The sequence below is a fragment of the Mytilus galloprovincialis genome, chromosome 13 (assembly GCF_965363235.1).
Source record: "Mytilus galloprovincialis chromosome 13, xbMytGall1.hap1.1, whole genome shotgun sequence".
Taxonomy (NCBI): Eukaryota; Metazoa; Mollusca; class Bivalvia; order Mytilida; family Mytilidae; genus Mytilus; species Mytilus galloprovincialis.
The window spans coordinates 70,479,162-70,499,004 of NC_134850.1; the positions used below are offsets into that span (position 1 = coordinate 70,479,162).

A 19,843-nucleotide genomic window follows, 5' to 3' on the forward strand; every position below is an offset into this window, starting at 1 on the left:
CTAAAGTCTTTGAATTGTTTTTAGTGTTATTCTCGAGGTAATATCTTTTAGGAACTTTGTATTGTTTTCAAAACTATGAATTATTAATTCAAAATTGTATTGTTTTGTTACATTTTACGGATTCATTTCTGTTGTCTTATAGTGATAAGAGTATTCCCACGCTCACCTTGAACACTTATGAACCACATAAACAAATGACAACTACTGAACATCAGTGTCCTAAGTTAGGACAGGTGCAAACAAGTACAGCAGGTTTAAACGTTTTAATAGGTACCAACCTTCACTCTTATCTGAAACAATAATGTAACATCACAACATAGAAAGACACACTACAAAATATCAATTGAAAAGGCTGAACTCAATCAAAAGAAATATTGTATGTATTGACTGTTAACGTTGTATCTGAAGTTTAATTGATCCATGTTTAAACGCTCTTAAGAGCTGATGTTTGCATATCATTTAGAATTTGAACAGAAATCCTTGGTTGTTGGTCAGTTTTATTCCTGAAATTTGGGGATTCTCTGCAGCCTCCTCAGAAATCCTTGGTTGTTGGTCAGTTTTATGTCTGAAATTTGGTGATTCTCTGCAGCCTCCTCAGAAATCCTTGGTTGTTGGTCAGTTTTATGTCTGAAATTTGGTGATTCTCTGCAGCCTCCTCAGAAATCCTTGGTTGTTGGTCAGTTTTATGTCTGAAATTTGGTGATTCTCTGCAGCCTCCTCAGAAATCCTTGGTTGTTGGTCAGTTTTATGTCTGAAATTTGGTGATTCTCTGCAGCTTCCTTAGAAATCCTTGGTTGTTGGTCAGTTTTATTCCTGAAATTTGGTGATTCTCTGCAGCCTCCTCAGAAATCCTTGGTTGTTGGTCAGTTTTATTCCTGAAATTTGGTGATTCTCTGCAGCCTCCTCAGAAATCCTTGGTTGTTGGTCAGTTTTATTCCTGAAATTTGGTGATTCTCTGCAGCCTCCTCAAATAGTAAAATCTAACTGCCTACACATGTTAAATAGAGGTGTTTGATGCAACACCAAATCAATCAACCTATAAGTTTTAAGGCCCTTACTCCAATTAGATTAGAAAATTGCAAATCTTTTGAATTTACTGAAATCTTCATAAAACCTTTGATGAAAATTTATAATATGCTTATGATAATTGTAGGCATGAATACGCTTATGATAATTGTAGGCATGAATATGCTTATGATAATTGTAGGCATGAATATGCTTACAATGTTTGACTGATAGACATGCTGAAGTTCATGTCCTAATTAAGTCTCTGTTGGTTAGTGGTCTCGTTGGCACTCAAACCACATATAGTTATTTCATGATCTATTTTTATATGTCCTATTGAAGACTAGGGACAATATAAGTTTTCAGCCAATTTTCATCATGTTTATAATGGGAAGAATGGTGGCACAGTAACAAACAAAAATAAATTTAGAAAGTAGGCTTCTTTAACATTATTCATAGAATATGGTTTACAAATACAATAAATAGAAAGACAAAAACTATCTTTCAGTTTTAAAATCAAACAAAATGTTTTATTGTGATCCATTTTTTTATTTGAAACATGAAATTCTTCTAATTATTGCACTTTCATCAAGACATTAGGCAATCTTCTTTAGATTAAATAACATATGACATAGGTTACACTTCTGAATATTTCACATCTATAAATAATTAATAAATATCTTGTTTATATTAATAACAATTATATCACATATCTTGATTACTTCTTGATCATAATTTCAAAGGTGAAGGTGTGAAATGGTCACTTTTATTGTGTACTACAGTTTAAAAATTAATCTTCAAATTCATAAGACAGGCATTAATAGTTGCAGGGTTCAAATAAAGGGTCTCATCATACCTCTTCCTTAGTGATAAATAACTTTGCATAAAATATAACCTGTTTCTGTTTTTTTTTTCCGAAATTTGTTCTTGCTAGCTCATTATAGTTTAAATGTTGACTATCTTTTTATCTGGTACCCTCTATCATGACTGTTATTATTTCAATAATTATTTGATGTTTAGGCCAAATAAAAATATATGTGTGGTTCCAGAAACCGTACCTTCCTTTTCGTCTTCAAAATAGCCTACCCTATGGATTTTATTGTCATTTTTCATTAAGCATTGTTAAAGTCAGAATGTTGCTTCCATAGACTCAATATAAAAGTCCCGACCTACCTATCCTAACTTTTTTCAGATGTAACTGGAACCACACATACTATTTTATTTTGGCCTTATGGTGCATTTTTTTGTTTATCATCTAAATGTTTAAATTTCAATTTCAGCAAGATTATGTACTTAAAACAATATACATTCATTAAAGTAAGTTGAAATACAACATAACAGAATTGTTAATAGTGCACATGTATCTAAACAAAATAAATGAAACCAAATTTGGTCTAGTTAGAAAACACATAACTTTTTTCTCAATGTCATTACATTTTTAATTTCTTGTGTATATCAGTATCATGGTTTGTGTCTGACATAACTTTTACACAGACTCAGTCCAGTCATTAGAGATCATGTTGAGTCAGAGATCCATTGTACAAAAATGGAATGTAACAAGGATTTCACAAAAAAATATCACACTTTTTTATCAATATATAGCATACATAACTAATTAATTCATTTGATTCCCTCTTCTGTTAAAAAGACAATTTTATAAATATACAAGTGTATATGAGGTTTTTTTTCAGTTGTGAAAAACATATTTTTTTATTTGTTTATATGACAATAACAATTATTAATTTCTTTTTTTGACACATAGACATGATAGAGGATATATAATAATAATTTTACATTTTTTATAGAACTTTGAATATTAAAAAAAAAAGCTCCATATACATGATATATATTCTACCGAATTCAAGTTTTGATTATTTTAAAATTTATAGATAAAATCTGGATTTCAGTTTCAATCTGAATACAAATCTGTCATGTCTCTTATATAACAATATTGATTAAAATATTTCTAATATAAACCAAGTATGACGAATGTTTATCATATTTAAAACTTTAGAAAGTTGACTGGAAATTAACATGAAGAAGATGCATTGAAGAATTACAGTCTCTGACAGGACAAAAACAAAATAATGTTTACATATCTATAAATAGAACAATTATTATGATGCAATAGATGGTCCCAAAGAACATTGTATTAAGTCTACATACATTTAAAAGTCAAATATATTCTATAAATAAAAAGCATGGTTATTGTGTTTGATGTTTTGTTTAAGCTATTAGTTCTTAGTTTTGTTTATTACTTATAAATCTGACTTTAAAGATATGCTGTAACTTGAGCACCTAGACCTGCTAGAGTGCAGTATTTAGACAAGGTTTATTTGTAGGAAGTTAGTATTAAATAATAAACATACAAATTATATCACAATAAGCTTAAATATTGATTCCAAGAACAAAAACATTTTTACAGTACAGTACATACTAGGAGAAAATTACATACACAAAGGATAAAAATCTCTGAAAAAAAACAATAAAAAAATTAATGGAAAGAAACTAAAAAAATGTTCTGCATTAAGGTAGTCCATGTAGATTTTCTCTTGTGTATATAGCCTCTGTCACATCAAATATCCTCTGCTGAATATCAGCAGTCTTTCCTAAGTACTCCAATCCTTGGACCGGGTCCTTGGCCTGTAATTTCTCTATAAAATGCTTCCTAGTTGGCAGGGTATAAACAGCTACATGGACCCCCTTTCGTATCAACCATGGGTGATGTTTAGACAATGTTGCATCATAAGCCTCCTTTGTAATGTGAGACATCTTCCCGTGTTCGTCAGCTGCTTTTACATCATGCATTAAACGTGATGTAAATTCTAGAGCACGGTGAAGTCGTAGTAATGTCCGTGATCCTGATGCTTTCTTTTTATTATCTGTTATCTTATTGGCCACTTCATACTTTATCATTTTCTCAATTGTTTCGTAATCTGCAGCTTCTGGAGATTTTCTATAGTCTCGTAAAATTCCAACTTTTTCTACAACATCCGAATTCACAAAGCTGAACACAGAACCAAGAATACCGAACAACCTACAAAATAATAATTACAAGGATTTTAAAGAAAATTAACAATGGTTAATGATCATTAAACTTTTGGTTTTAGAATTTGAATTGTTTTTAAAATCTTCATCTTGTCATTGTCTTGTCATGTACATTTCTATAGACTATAGGTCTTTAATAGCTGACTATACTGAATACGTTTAGGTAATTGTTAAAGGCCATATGGTGAATCATAGTTGCTCATTTCTCTTTCATTTGAACTATAGTTGTCTTACTGCCTTCATACCACATTTCCTCAATTTTATAACAAGAGTTACCTCCCATTATGCCATAGATTTAAACTATACATTATAAATCATTTTTAAGAATAAGAGTGATCTCCCATTAAACAGGTTGGTCAGATTCCCTCAATGGATAGTATAACCCAAACTTAAATATACTCTATACAAAAATTAAAGGGATGAAGTTCCTTCGACGTTAGAAAAATAAAAAAAAAAAATTTTAAAAATGAATTATTTATTATTTTTCGCAAAATTTTCATTCTCCTAACATGACTAATAAACTCAAAATCATGAATTTTTTTTCAGACTTTTTTATTTTCCTGCATTTGTGCAGAAATCTAATTCCCTTTTCCAGTTTTGTTTGTCATGAGACTATGAGTAAAATGTTAAGATGTTTACATTGAACATGCTGCCTTTCCTTAAGGTTTATGACCCCTTCTGTAGCCATTTTTGTACAAATTTTTCAAACATCAATTGTATCAAAACTTACACCACACATGGAATGCATTATAATTTACTGTTTCATTGCCTTTAAAAGAAAAAGAGTACTTTATGGCAAATAAACCAAGATTTTTATAGAAAATCCACAGCCTTTAATACAGAGATTTTTGTTATAAAATTTGAAACATAGATTAATCACTTGCTTTTCTATGATGTGCTAGTGTTTATTTTTTACAAAAAGTTCTAACCAACCTGTAAATTCCAAAATAGCTCGTGCTGAGTCACTAAAGTCGAACACACCTTAAAAGGTGTACTTGATTTGGTCCATATTTTTATTTGTTTTAACCAATAACTACATTAATAAACTTGTTTTAAGGAAATCGATGTTAGCACTGCATGCAATTATCCTATATCTATCAGTCATCAAATTGCCCAACATAAGAGTACAAGGATAAAGGCTGTGGATTTTCTATAAAATTTCCATATGCTTAGCATTGAATCAACAGAAGGGTACATAATCCTTAAATAACATCACAACTAAAATCCTTAACAACAGAACCAAAATCGAAAACGTTGCGGTAATGCTGTTTCTTTTTCACAGATTTTTAACTTACATTAAGTTTGACATACAGACTCTGTCCCCTTTCACAGGTACTGAGGTCATGGGGGTACAATGTAAATTATACCTGACTCATAGTCATAAGGCCAAATAAAAATATATGTGAGCATGTGGTTCCAGTGACCCTACCTTCCCTACTTTTTCGTCTAGAAATTAGCCTACCCAAAAGATTTTTATTGTCATTTTTCATTAAGCACTGTTAAAGTCAGAATGATGCTCCCATAGACTCAATGTAAAAAAAAAACATAAAATAAAAAAAAATCCCTACCTACCTATCCTAACTTTTTTTCAGATGTAACTGGAACCACACATACTATTTTATTTTGCCTAATATGAGGCAGGCATTACCTGTGAATGGGGACGAAGTCTGTATTATTTTTTTTTTAATTCAAACATGTTGATAAAAGAAAAGAAATACCGTAACCTTTCTGGTATTGGTTCTGTTGTTAGGGATTTAGTTGTGACGTTATTTAAGTTATGACGTCATATTCAATGTAAACAAAGAAACCAATGTAAACAAAGAAACGCTGTTATCCAGGTAACATTTTTTTTATATCAAACAATTATTAAAAATGATTGGGTGTTGAATTCCTTACTTTCATGACTTTATTTGTCATGTGTGTTGATGTGTTGATAAATATACATTTTATTCAAAGTCTCATCATACTCATGCAAACAAGACCAGAAACAGAGGTAGATCTAAATAAAAAGTTAACGATTTTGAGTTCATTAGTAGATTTTTTTTTTATTATTGATTTTTCTACCGTAATTGGGGACTTCGTCTCATATTAAACATTCTGCAAATAGACTTCGTCCCCATATTAAACATTCTGCAAATAGACAAATATTGAAAAAAAGAAATAAAATCAGGTCGAATAGACCAAGCATGTATGAGGACGAACAGGTACTAGTGCGAACATGCATCAGGGCGAACGTACCCTGATTCCATATAATCTGATTACATGTCAATAATTTATTGGACTGAAAATGAAGTGGAAAGTTTCTGTAAAAATATAGCCTTGACAATATAAATAATTTACTTTGATAATTCTTCGTATGCATTCACATATTCGTCCATATCAATCGTGTCGTCATCTTTTATACAGCTATGGAACAACTTATAAAGTCGCTCGATATCAAAACTGTCATGCGATGCCATTTTGTTGTCTCCGTAAACAAAGCAAGACAATCTTGATTAGTAAAGGTAAAAATTTGTAGGTTAAAACGTTGTCACGATTATAAAGAAAACAAGAATTAGCAAGTTTGTTTCTTGTCAGAGTATTTAATGGTATTACTATGTACCAATTTAGATTTAAAATAGCAACCTGTAACAACTAACCTTTATTAAATAAAAATGACATTCATACAAAAAAGCATGTAATTTGTTTGAGTTTTGTTCTATGTTTTGCTTGCATAATAAAAATTATGTTAATTTCTTGTTTTGAATTGTCGTCATATAATTTTCAAGACATGAGAACGTTGTAATTTTACATTGTTTTCATTTACCTAATTTACGTATCTTTTATGATTCTGAAAAAGTACAATCTTTCAAGATCTTAACTCGGTTCTGACTATTTTTAGAACGAATACGGTTAAAGAATTCCGGACGTATCATGCTTCAGCTCAGGAAAGTAGATACAAAAGCAGAACTATCTTCCAAATTCATAACATAAAGATTTTTATTTGAAAATGACAGAAATTCGAGTGACACCACTAGGTAATTTATGTTATCATTCCACAATATGTACAGAAGCATTACTCAAATGTCACAGTTTTCTACTTGACTTGAGTGATCTACTGAGTCTAAACAAAATTATGAAAATAATTATGTCATGTCAGTCAGGAGTAATATCAATACATTGTTTGTGTACCTATGGGGTCTATGCGTGACGCAGGATAGGCTGATTTTATTAGGCATGACACATGAAAACGTGAAATAATGTCCGGTGGGACACGAGAAATTACATGCACTGTTATTGCGATCATACCCAACCAATGAGACCCCCTGGTATGGAATAGGGATAAATTACGAATAATCTTTTATACGCAATAAATAAATAAATTGTAATATTTATGTTGATAAAATAGTGCTAAAACAAAGAATGATCTATTTTTATTTCATTTATAATTTATTAGTTAAAACTCATTGAATTGTTAAAATCAATGTATGCACAGTCAGGGGACTTACTGAAATAAGTGATTTTTAAATCACTTATTTGAGTAGCAAATTCGAAGTTTTGTCACAAGTTGTGATTTTGTAGTTTTACCAAAATTTTAAACACATAGGTTTAAAAAATATCTTTTCATTAGTAAAATTGAAAAAAAATGAATTTTTTGCTTCTGTTAAGTATCAAGGTTTATGCCTTTGATGCTATCAGTTAGCTGCAAATTCTATTTTAGTTGAAAAAATGCTATAATAATGGCTTTACATAATGAACTGATACTTTCTAAACAGATTTTTCCCAGCAGTGGGAGTATTTTTCCTGTAAAGTTCAAGGTTTCATCTTTCAGATTATGTAATAAAATTCTACTGTTCGCGATAAAAATTTCACTGTTCGGGGGTGTTGAAATTAGTGGGGGTTATTAAAATAATGATACTTAAAGAAGTGATTTTTGGGAAGGAAATTTAGGTATGATACTTAAACAAGTGATTTTTATGTCATTATCCTAGATTCAGTACAGTGTCATCACCTGAAATGACCTGGTCATCCTAGACAACACAGATGTTGGTTCTGATAAGTTTAGAAACATAATTAGTCCCTGGATCATTAGTATTCTATATTTAAAGCTACAGTAAAATTAAATCACTTCTTCAAGTGATTATTTTGTACTACTTAAATAGGTGATTATTAAAGAAAGACAACTCTTACTTTCAACCTTTATGGAAATAATGTTACTTGAATCAGTGATTTAGAAAATCACTCATTTAAGAAAGTCCCCTGACTGATGCATATATCATGAATATACAATTTGCACCCCCTTCTCAGAAGTCTCTCCCAGCGTTTAAACATCTGTATACATGTACTATACACATCTGATTACGGTAATTGAATATGAATATATGGAACGCCGTAGCTGCCTTATGTGTACTTGTTTCTAGATACGCTTATACTTTTCAATATATGCACATAGTTTTTCTATATATGCACATACTTTTTCTATATATGCACATAGTTTACTTTATATGCACATAGTTTTTCTATATATGCACATAGTTTTACTATATATGCACATAGTTTTTCTATATATGCACATAGTTTTACTGTATATGCACATAGTTTTTCTATATATGCACATACTTTTTCTCTATATGCAAATAGTTTACTTTATATGCACATAGTTTGTCTATATATGCACATAGTTTTACTCTATATGCACATAGTTTACTTTATATGCCCATAGTTTACTTTATATGCACATAGTTTTTCTATATATGCACATAGTTTACTTTATATGCACATAGTTTTTCTAGATTTTAGATATTGTTACTGTTAGTAGTATTTTAGACAATTGTTAGTATTAGATGTATTATGGTTTATTGAGTTATTTAGACAAAGTTAAAGGATTAACTATTGCTATGGGAACAACAGCAATGTCACAGATCTTAATTATTTTAATCATTTATACCTTGATACTGTGACAAACCTCTGCAACAGTACTTTTTAAATAAGGTACTGGTAAGAATTGGGAACAATGTTTGGGTACTGTTGCAGTACTTTACAGTATTTTACACTTATACATTGTTCTCTAAGGAGCCTCTTCATATAGTTAAGATGTTGTTATTTGTGTTTAGATTTCACAGTTCATTTTATTTGGATATTAAATTATGTAACATTGTATGTATTGCCTGAGTAGTAAAATTATCATACAGTAGTCTCCATTTAATCACATATCTGTTATTTGCATATTCCTGATTATTATACCCACACTTTCTAAAGAAAGTTCGGGTATATTGTTTTCGTATCCGTCTGTCTGTCCGTCTGACTGTCCGTCCGTCCCTTACACTTTCGTGTCCCTGGATCTCCTCCTTCATTTTAAGCCATAGTAAGATAATTCTTGTTGCATATGATTGCCCATCATCTGCAGATGTGCAATAAGGTTTCAGAATTTCGATTTTGGTCGAGGAGTCCAAACAATAGGCCCAATTGGGTCTAAGTCTTATTTGAGGTATGTCCCTGGAACTCCTTCTGCATTTTGGGGTTTCAATTTTATTATAGAATGGTTGAATATAGTTCGCAGATGTGCAATAAGGTTTAGGATTTTTTTTTTGGTCCAGGGGCCAAAACAAGAGGCCCAAATGTGTCTAAGTCATATTTCAGGCATGCCTCATGTCCCTGGAACTACTTCTTCATTGTTGCATATGAGTGTCCATCATCTGTAGATGTGCAATAAGTAATTAAAAATAGTAATATTTCAAAACAATGTGGGGTGCGGGTATTGATGTCGTTCCGACAGCCCTACTTCTAGTTGCAATTAGTTTTAGCACCGTTGGGGCTTTGATTATAATTGCATATTCCTGTTAGTTGCACATTTTTAGCTCACCTGGCCAAAGGCCATGTGAGCTTTTGTCATCACTTGGCGTCCGTCGTCCGTCCGTCCGTAAACTTTTACATTCTGATCTTCTCCTCTGAAACCCCTGGGTCAATTGAACTGAAACTTGGTATGAAGCATCCATGGGAGGTCCTTTACAAAATTTGCATAAATCATCCAGGTCCGTTAAAAAAAAAATGGCTGCCATGAGGATTTACATGTTTTGATTGGTTGAAATTTAAAACTTCTTCTCCTCTGTAGCAGTAGAGCCAAATGAACTGAAACTTGGTATGAACCATCCATGGGAGGTCCTATACCAAGCATACCAGGTGAGGTTACAGGCTCACCACTTGAGCCTCTTGTTTTATAACAAATTGGTTATGTGATTAAAAGGAATCCACTGTATACTACTTGACTTTGACCTCATAAAACATTGCAAGTGCCAAATATGTCTTATTTCCATATTTATTAAGTTCACAGAAGACTTAACCCGTACATGTATTATTATGCTAAACTCAAAGTGTAAATGCTTTATGCATCACAATTTACATCTACTTGTTCATAAAATGCAATCTTTTTGAATGAAATTTCATGTCATTTTTATGCCGTATCTTTGCAAATACAACAGCTTTTGAACACTTTGCAACACTAGTCCATCATTATATATAAAAGAACTGATAGGGGATAAAAAAAAACACATGATATATCATCCCACCACAGAACAGCACAAGGACATGCACAAAACAACAGCCAAAGGTCACTGTAGTGGTCTTCAACAATGGCATCACCTACACTACCAAGTGAGTTCAAGCAGGCTCCTTACAAAAAGTGCAAGCAACTAGACATAAACAACCTGGAAGACACAGCGACAAAATGACCCCATGAAAACAAAACAACAAATAAGAAAAGACAGCCACTGAACACTGGATCCTGGCTTGGGACAGGCACATAAAGTATGTCAAGGTCACAAACTCTTGTAACTGGGGGTACCTTATACGGAATAATTTACTATTTATGTTGATGGGTACGTGGGGCAGCCCTGTGTGAGCATTGCATAAAATACCTCTAGTTTTACTTTTATAACTACTACATGTCAATATGTTCTGTAATCAGAACCTGGTTTGAGACGAGCTATGTAATGCTAGATTGCCTATATTTTGTGGTTGTTGGTGAATAATAGAGAAAAGTTTAGGTACTAAGTTATCTTAACTGTTGATAAAGGGGCAGAATCAATACAAAATCTTCCTAGTACCAAAAACAATATTATGTCTTTAATCATGCTAAAACAACAACAACAACAATGTTTTACTTTAAATCACATGTAATTTTAATGATTTTGTTAATGTTAATTATTTACCGAAATGATCTCCAAAGATTTAAATAGTCATCAATACCAAAGTTCTCGCCTGTTCGATTCAATTCATTATTTAGGATCTCCCTACATTGTTCATTTATAAGATTTAAGGGTTGAAATATTGGCCTTTCTCCATCTCTGGTAGCTTCATTGTTCTGTTCTCCAACTCCTAATTCTGGTAATTCCGTCTCATTCATTTGCATGCCAACTGGGTTCTGAACTTGCCCTGAGCCCCAAAGCTGCAGGGGAGTAGCCTTAACGGTCCTTATTCTGTGACAACCCCATGCTGTAGACCACACATTCAGTCTTCTGTTAATTTCATCCTTGAAATTATAGTGCAGCGCTGCCAAATGTAGATCATTTAAGGGGTCAAGGATATCATGATCCTCCATGTAGTAGAAAAGATTATAAAAATAGCACAAGACGCCTTCAAAAATGTCCCTCCAGAGTCTTTCGATCCGTTGATTATGTGTACTGGGACCTGTGATCATGCCGCTTTCACCTCGTTCCGTCAGCATAAAATCTGCTACAGAAACATTTTCCCGTCCCTTGTCGGATCTTACTTTTAATGGTATGCCATAATTATCAACACCGGTGAGGAAGCTTTCCAAAACAGTTTTAGAAGTGTTATTGTCATTACACGAAAGAAACATAATTATCCTACTAAACCCGTCAATGCCACTAATTATTACAAACCTCCATCGAATTAGTTTATGGTTGGTGTCTATGTGCCACAAATGGTTAGGGGCCATTACGTTATAAGTTCTCCGATGGAGACGACCAGCTTTCCTTGCTCGAACTCCAGACGAATCTATTTCATGAATGCAGTCCCTTAGTCGCCATCGTTGTATTTTTAAACCCTTCGTTCTTAACAGTTGTCGTAGCATTTGCTCGCCAAAATATTTGGGAAATCTTTAATGGTTTCCGAAACTACTCTCTCCAGATCACCATCGTCTATTTCTGAAAAGCCTTGTTTTGACAATCCAAACTGAGCCATTCGGCGATATATTGTGCGCTCTGATACTAATAAAAGTTTTGCAATATCGGATATTTGGAATCCACAATCTAACAAACTGTCTAATGTTAATTTATCAATATCAAATTTTGGTGCTCCAGAGTATCCTCCTATTTTCTGTGGTTTGGATTTTCCATATTTTACACATTCTGCCCTCAATCTCATCATGTCGGTTGCGTTTAGAATACCTAAAAACTGCAAATTTTGTTTTGAAAGCAGACTTATTATATCAGGAGTTATAGCTTCCCGTTCAAAACTTTCGTAAACTTCTTGCAATCCCACTTTCCTTAAAACAGTCAGCATCAGTGGCTCTGCCATTTTATTTACCATTACGGTACCCAGGATTCCTTCAATCAGGAAATAGTAAAGTATATTGAATACAAGTATATCCTTGAAGAACTATCAAGAAAATAAGGGAAAAGTATACACACGGAGAACGATGTGTATACATAGTAAACTATGCGCATATATAGAAAAACTATGTGCATATAGAGAAAAACTATGTGCATATAAAGTAAACTATGTGCATATAGAGAACAAGTATGTGCGTATAGAGAAAAAGTATGTGCATATATAGTAAAACTATGTGCATATATAGAAAAACTATGTGCATATATAGAAAAACTATGTGCATATAAAGTAAACTATGTGCATATAAAGTAAACTATGTGCATATAGAGAAAAAGTATGTGCATATATAGAAAAACTATGTGCATATATTGAAAAGTATAAGCGTATCTAGAAACAAGTACACATAAGGCAGCTACGGCGTTCCATATGAATACCTTTTTTAAAACCCCTAAAATGCCAGATTTGATACTTAATTTGGCACATGATTTATATGACAATATCTAAAACTTTAACTACTTTTTGTTCACATAAATATAAATTCATTATTTCATTTTCTTGCAGGTGCAGGCCAGGGTAAGTTTAAGAATACTAAACAAGCTGTAAATAGCCAATGGTAGCCTAAATATCTAGCAAGAGATTATACAAAATGTATATAAATGTATGTACAAAATATAATTTTACCAATATTAAAAAAGGGACGTTATTTTTAAAAAGAAGATGTGGTATGCATATGGTTGCCAATGAGACAACTCTTCATGATGAGACCAAATAACACAAAAAGTAACAACTGAAGGTCACCCTACAGCCTCCAACAAAGACCAAAGCCCATATTACATGCATGTAGTTTATTTATTTGATAAAAGATGAATTATTCTAGTCTGTAAAATATTTGTATGGTTTATTTTCTCACTTTTAAAACTAAGAGGACTACAAAATTATACACAAAATACAATTTCCTGATATATATGGTATATTTGGAGCTTTTTCTTTGGAATTAATGTCACAAAATTAGATCCATACATGAAAGAGGTGCCATTTTTACTAGAAAATACTCAATATATGTGTCCATTGGAAACAATGTAATAGTGAACATGGCGAATACACTTTAAGTAACCTTACAAAAAAATATTGATTTAAAAAAGAAGTCCTTATGATCATATGACATGCATGATAGACTATTGAAATTTTGCATCAATATCAAATTATTTTATTGCTATTTTATCTTCACTATCTACAGATGTGGGTAGGAGCTGTATATTGGTGACAATTGGTGGTAAAAACATCATGATGGATTGTGGTATGCACATGGGTTATAACGATGATGTAAGTCTATTATAAAAGTTTACTGATTGAAGTGCTTCTCAGTGACAGATAAAGAAATTTCCATAAAGGGGGGGGGGGGCACTTACTCAAGCCATTGACTGCTTAAGTCATTCTTCAGTGATTTCCTATCAACCAAATTTTTACCACAAAGGGTGGTTGCACTCTTTACCCCATAAATCCTACTCTTATACTTGATTTTAAAGAGAATCTAACAGAACCATCTATGTTCCTCTTTATACATTTATATATTGGAAGATCCAATCTGCTATCAAACATAGCCACCACTATTAGTTTTAAATATAGAAAGTTACACTAGAGATTCACCAAGACAGTTTTGGATAAATTCTATGAACAATTAAGCCAAATGCTACAAAACTACAGATACATATTATATAACATGTACATGATGTATAAGATATCATTCAACTTGAATTTCAAGACAAATATGGCCGCAACCAGTGGTGCAAATAAGATCTTTAGAATAATATTGTGCTTGTGCAAAAGGTTTATACCTTTCAGATTGTTATTTAATAGCCAAACACATTTTAAATGGATTCCTTTTTCTTTTGATCATTTTCCTGAATTGATAAAATATATCAGCACATTCATTGTAAGTGTTATGTGGTTGTTAGTCATGTTAGTACAATGCAAATGCATTTTATATTAAAAATTCTTCTAATCATGTTAATTCAATTAATATTGCAGACAGCATGGTTCATAGAAAGAGAATCTAAATATGAATGCACACAAGGGAACATTGAAACTGATAGTGACCATAGTTCAGATAAGAAATTTCCTACAGGACATTATTAAAAGGAAAATGATATGAATAATAAAACTTCAAAATAAAAACTTTATAAGGGGCAACATATTGATTTTATTTTAATTAGCATGGTAAATGGTGTATCAGCATAAAGATTCAAGCTATTATTATGCCAAATACTTTCAAATTATTTGTAATCTGATCTCTGTTATAATTACAGAGGCGGTTTCCAGATTTTTCCTACATTACAAAGACAGATGATGAGAGGTTAACAGATCACCTAGACTGTGTTATTATTACGTTAGTATAGCTTTGAGTTAGAATTTAAAACAAAAAAAAACCAAATATTTAAAGTTGGTTGACATGGTTGAGAGGTAAGCTCAGGATGATTAATAAGGGTGAGCAGCCCATCTACTCATGATTAACAAATTTTTGGGGGTAAAGATTGCATGTAAGGCCAATAAAAAATATGAGTCTGTTTACGGTTACCTGACAGACCCTAGTTTGAGTGCCGACCCTAAGCCATTTTATTTCCCTCGTAAAGTGAAAAATAAACTGAAGCTGTTTTAAGGAAATTCGAGACTCTTGTGATGAAATAAACATTTTGCCGCCATTTTTTCCATAACAAAGGGAAATAATCCTATCATTAAAATTACGGGTAAACTCGGCCATGATCAACTCGGACCAAGACAAGACAAAACCAAACACTCAAAATCATGACAAAAAAATAAAATGAAAATACTGACCTTCCTATATCCTATTTTTTTAAAACATGTAACCTTAAACAGACATATTTTTTTTTGGCCTAATGCAATAAAAACCCTATGTTACAATGTATTGACTTGATATATATATATATTGTCTAAGGTTTATCACTACTTTTGATATACACAAAATATAGTTCATTGATCATAACATATTAAACATCCTGTTCATGATTATTTCTAGAAATTAATCAATGAAATCTATGCTCAGATATTCAAGTTAAAAAGTGGTGTTATACTTGTCAAGAAAATGTATAGCTTTTGCAAGGTACAGGAATCTAAGATTTGTTCTAAAAATATCAATGATGTCATTGTTAATGTAATCTTTAAACGGAGTTGTCTTCCTTTGTCCATAATTGAAGAACTTTGAATCGAATACAATCAATGCTTTAAATACAATTTGACCTCCAACAGATAAATTAAAGCAACCTTTACTTTCAGTGCTTACAAACACTTTGATTACTAATGTTTACTCAAAATTGATGTTTTCTTGAGAGCATCTATCCATTCACTCATCCCTTTAGTATAGGCTTTTTACTCATCTTTCTATTTATTCATTTATCAATGTATCCCTTTGTTTTTATCATTTATAAAATAAGTATTTTTTTATTTATATTTGTAGTCATTTTCACTTGGACCATTGTGGTGCTTTGCCATACATGTCTGAAATGGTGGGATTTGATGGACCAATCTACATGACACATCCAACAAAAGCCATCTGTCCTATATTATTGGTATGTATGATTTTCATGATGTTAGGCAAATTATTTTAGACAAATTAGATTGAATGTTTATATAAACACTTATACAAATTTATTTGAAAATTTGGCATTCTGAAAATTTAGGAAAAGTTGCAAAAAATCAAAGTGTCGTCATTTAAAACAATAATAATAATTTCTAAAACATTCTGTTGTTTTTCGATAAATGGTATATTCATGATATTAGCTAAATTTACAAGATTAACTTTCCATGCAATACTTCATATTGTTTATTGATTCTCATGGCTGAGAAGAAAAGAAATTATAGAACTTTGGCCAAATAAAAATATATGTGTGGTTCCAGTAACCCGACCGACCCTAGTTAAAACCCCCCGATCCTAGAACTTTTTTTTTCATTTCTGAAAAATAAATTTTCAAACGATCAAATTTAAGGATTGTGAATTAAAATAATTAAATTCATAGATTTCTGTCATCTATCTGTTATGGCTAAAATGCAACAATTCATAACAGAATGCACCAAAATTAACTAAAAACGTATCATGACTGTTTATTTTACAACCAAACACATGTAAAAATGGTGGACTTCCGGTTGGGGCGTGTATAATACCTGAAACAATTTCGGTAAACACACGATTTTTTTCCGGATTTTGACATTCAAAAATAAAAATTAAAAAAAAAAAAAAAAAATTTGCCGACCTACCGACCCTATTTTTTAAAAGTATGTAACTGGAACCACACATAAATTTTTATTTGGCCTTTGTAGACCATACAGTGAACTATATTTGCTAACTTATATTTTATTTGGTCACTGGTTGATACTTGTCTCATTGGAAATCATACCTCTTCTTCTTCTTATTTTTCATTTTGTCACCAAAATTTTAAAATGTAAAAAGACCACTTTTTTCATGTTTTTTTAAAATTTTTTTAGGAAGACTACAGGAAAATAACTGTAGAGAGAAAAGGAGAAACTAATTTCTTCACGTCAGAAATGATAAAACAGTGTATGAAAAAGACTGTAGCTGTCAACCTACACGAAGTTATTAAGGTAATACATGTAGTGGAAAAAAAGAGATAATTAAAAACCAATTGTTCTCTTAAGGTCTTACTTACCATGTAAAATTTCTAAATAATTGATATAAGCTACTTCTGGTTTACTCAAAGTTAGTTTTGGCTTTCATTGGTATGTTTCTACATACTAATTAAATAAATATATGAGGTCTATTTTCTGTTTTGTGAAATAAGGGAGATAATTGCAGATATCTGCTTTCAAAAATGTCACTTCCAGTCTCATATGAATGGGTTTTTCATACTGATTCTAAAAATTAGAATAATCCAACTCCAATCAGACTAGGTATATACAGATTATCATATGAGTTGCAAATATAATGACAAATTCATTTGGTAAAGGTAGATCAAATTACACCACATTGCTTCCAAATGAGCCAAAAGTTCCAGAGGATGTAACAAACAAATATGAAAAAGAATTTTGTTGTTATCTTTTTTGGTTACGGAGGAGATACATTAATAAGTAAAACAGTGCATGGGGAGATAACTCTAACAATAAAAAAGTCTAGCTAAACAAGATGTGTTTCATAGGCGCAATAACTGATATAATAGTCAAAACATCTAAGCGACATCTTGGGATACAACTTTATCCTGCGAGAAAAGGGTTTGGCAGAGGAAGACAAAAATCAATAGTTTAATAGGTCTTTTCACAGAAAAGTGAAAAGACCTAATAATATACACACCTTAATTCTTTTTGAATAAGCTTTCGTTTTTGAAAAAAAGGATTATTGAATTAACAGTAGGAAAATGTTTGATATCTAGAAGAAGATCTAAATATAGGAAATTCTACTTATTCAGTATTTACACGTTTCAGTTTTTTCTTAGTATTATAAAGGAGCATTCAGTGTCCCCAAACTTTGTATATTTTATAACTCAAAAAGTATTGAATAATAGGAATAAGATTGGTATTATTTCCATTTGAACTGTTTTGATGCTTCTTACTAATATGACTAAGGAAGAGAAATCTGAAATATAACAAAAAAATTTCACTCTGCCTCATATTAGAAACAACATAACCAAAAAAAACTGGAAAAGATTGAGAATCAAATAAATGTTCTGAAAAAATTTGATCTTGCCCTGAAAATTGCCTGTTCACATCTTCTTATTTATTGAATACTAAAATAAAAGACTTTTAAAATCCAGGATTAATTCTTGTGCTTATCTTTTTCATTCTTGAAGGTTGATGATGAATTAGAAATAAAAGCATATTATGCAGGACATGTTTTAGGGGCAGCAATGTTCCAAGTGAGAGTTGGTCAACAGTCCATGGTATATACAGTAAGTATAAGAGTTGACCTTGAAGTTCTCACTATGACCTTGTTACACAGGACATGTTTTAGGGGCAGCAATGTTCCAAGTGAGAGTTGGTCAACAGTCCATGGTATATACAGTAAGTATAGGGGTTGACCTTGAAGTTCTCACTATGACATTGGAATGAAGAACAGCAATAAAAGTGTAGGTTAACCAAGGCAGTACAGGGAATATTTTATCTCAAAGTATATTGATAACCAAATAATTTCTGTAGAGTCGTCTCCTCTTGGTCAAGGTATTTAAACTTTTGTTAGTTCTATTGTTCTATTGAATAAAGACAATAGCGGACCTTTCAATTTCTTCTAAGAGAAATACATCACTCTAACAATTCTTTCTGGCAAGATTGATATGACATTTACCTCATTTAAAATTTCATTGAAAATGTTAACTTTATCTGATCCTTGTAGTAAAACCTTTATCTTTAAAACTTTTAAATATCAATTCAATCATGATAAGAAAAAGCTGACAAGACATAAAATTGAGAATGGAAATGGGGAATGTGTCAAAGAGACAACAACCCGACCAAATAAAAAACAACAGCAGAGGGTCTTCAATGTAGCGAGAAATTCCCGCACCCGGAGGCGTCCTTCACCTGGCCCCTAAACAAATATATACAAGTCCAGTGATAATGAACCCCAAACTAATTTCCAAATTGTACACAAGAAACTAAAATTAAAATAATACAAGACTAACAAAGGCCAGAGGCTCCTGACTTGGGACAGGCGCAAAAATGCGGCGGGGTTAAACATGTTTGTGAGATCTCAACCCTCCCCCTATACCTCTAACCAATGTAGAAAAGTAAACGCATAACAATACGCACATTAAAATTCAGTTCAAGAGAAGTCCGAGTCTGATGTAAGAAGATGTAACCAAAGAAAATAAACAAAATGACAATAATACATAAATAACAACAGACTACTAGCAGTTAACTGACATGCCAGCTCCAGACTTCAATTAAACTGGCTGAAAGATTATGATTTCATCATATGAACATCAGGCACAATCCTTCCCGTTAGGGGTTTAGTATCATACCATCATAACATATATGAGAAGAACATAACCCGTGTCATGCCAACAACTGTTTTTAGAATAAATGTGTTTAATGTCTGTATGTGTAATCTTGTTTTAATTTGTTGGTCATTGTTTTTACAAGAGAATTAAAAAAATACTGATCAAGCTAGCACACAATTTTATTTGGTTAAAAATGACAGAATTATAGATACCTTAAGTGTAAAAAAAATGTTACTTTCATTTTCTCCTTGAAATTTAATCTTTGATATAGTACATTTTTCTGA

At 31.7% G+C, this 19,843-nt stretch overlaps 2 protein-coding genes across 3 annotated transcripts in view; one reads left to right on the plus strand and one right to left on the minus strand.

The window, feature by feature from the left end:
* Positions 1–3,430: 3,430 nt before the first annotated feature.
* Positions 3,431–6,549, minus strand: LOC143057576 (ceramide-1-phosphate transfer protein-like). The gene is made up of 2 exons (XM_076230892.1): positions 6,394–6,549; positions 3,431–4,042 (listed from the first exon to the last, which is right to left on the minus strand). The coding sequence occupies exons 1-2, from the start codon at positions 6,510–6,512 to the stop codon at positions 3,532–3,534; spliced, it is 630 nt and encodes a 209-aa protein (XP_076087007.1). The 5' UTR covers positions 6,513–6,549; the 3' UTR covers positions 3,431–3,531.
* A 385-nt stretch (positions 6,550–6,934) lies between these two features.
* Positions 6,935–19,843, plus strand: part of LOC143057332 (integrator complex subunit 11-like) — a 28,945-nt gene continuing 16,036 nt past the window's right edge. Inside the window, exons 1-7 of one of the 2 annotated variants that reach the window (XM_076230632.1) lie at positions 6,935–7,070; positions 13,165–13,176; positions 13,841–13,926; positions 14,910–14,989; positions 16,076–16,187; positions 17,101–17,217; positions 18,417–18,515. In XM_076230632.1, the coding sequence (XP_076086747.1) occupies positions 7,043–7,070; positions 13,165–13,176; positions 13,841–13,926; positions 14,910–14,989; positions 16,076–16,187; positions 17,101–17,217; positions 18,417–18,515 (534 nt within the window). In that variant the 5' untranslated portion in view covers positions 6,935–7,042. The other variant, XM_076230633.1, reaches the window with a different exon arrangement.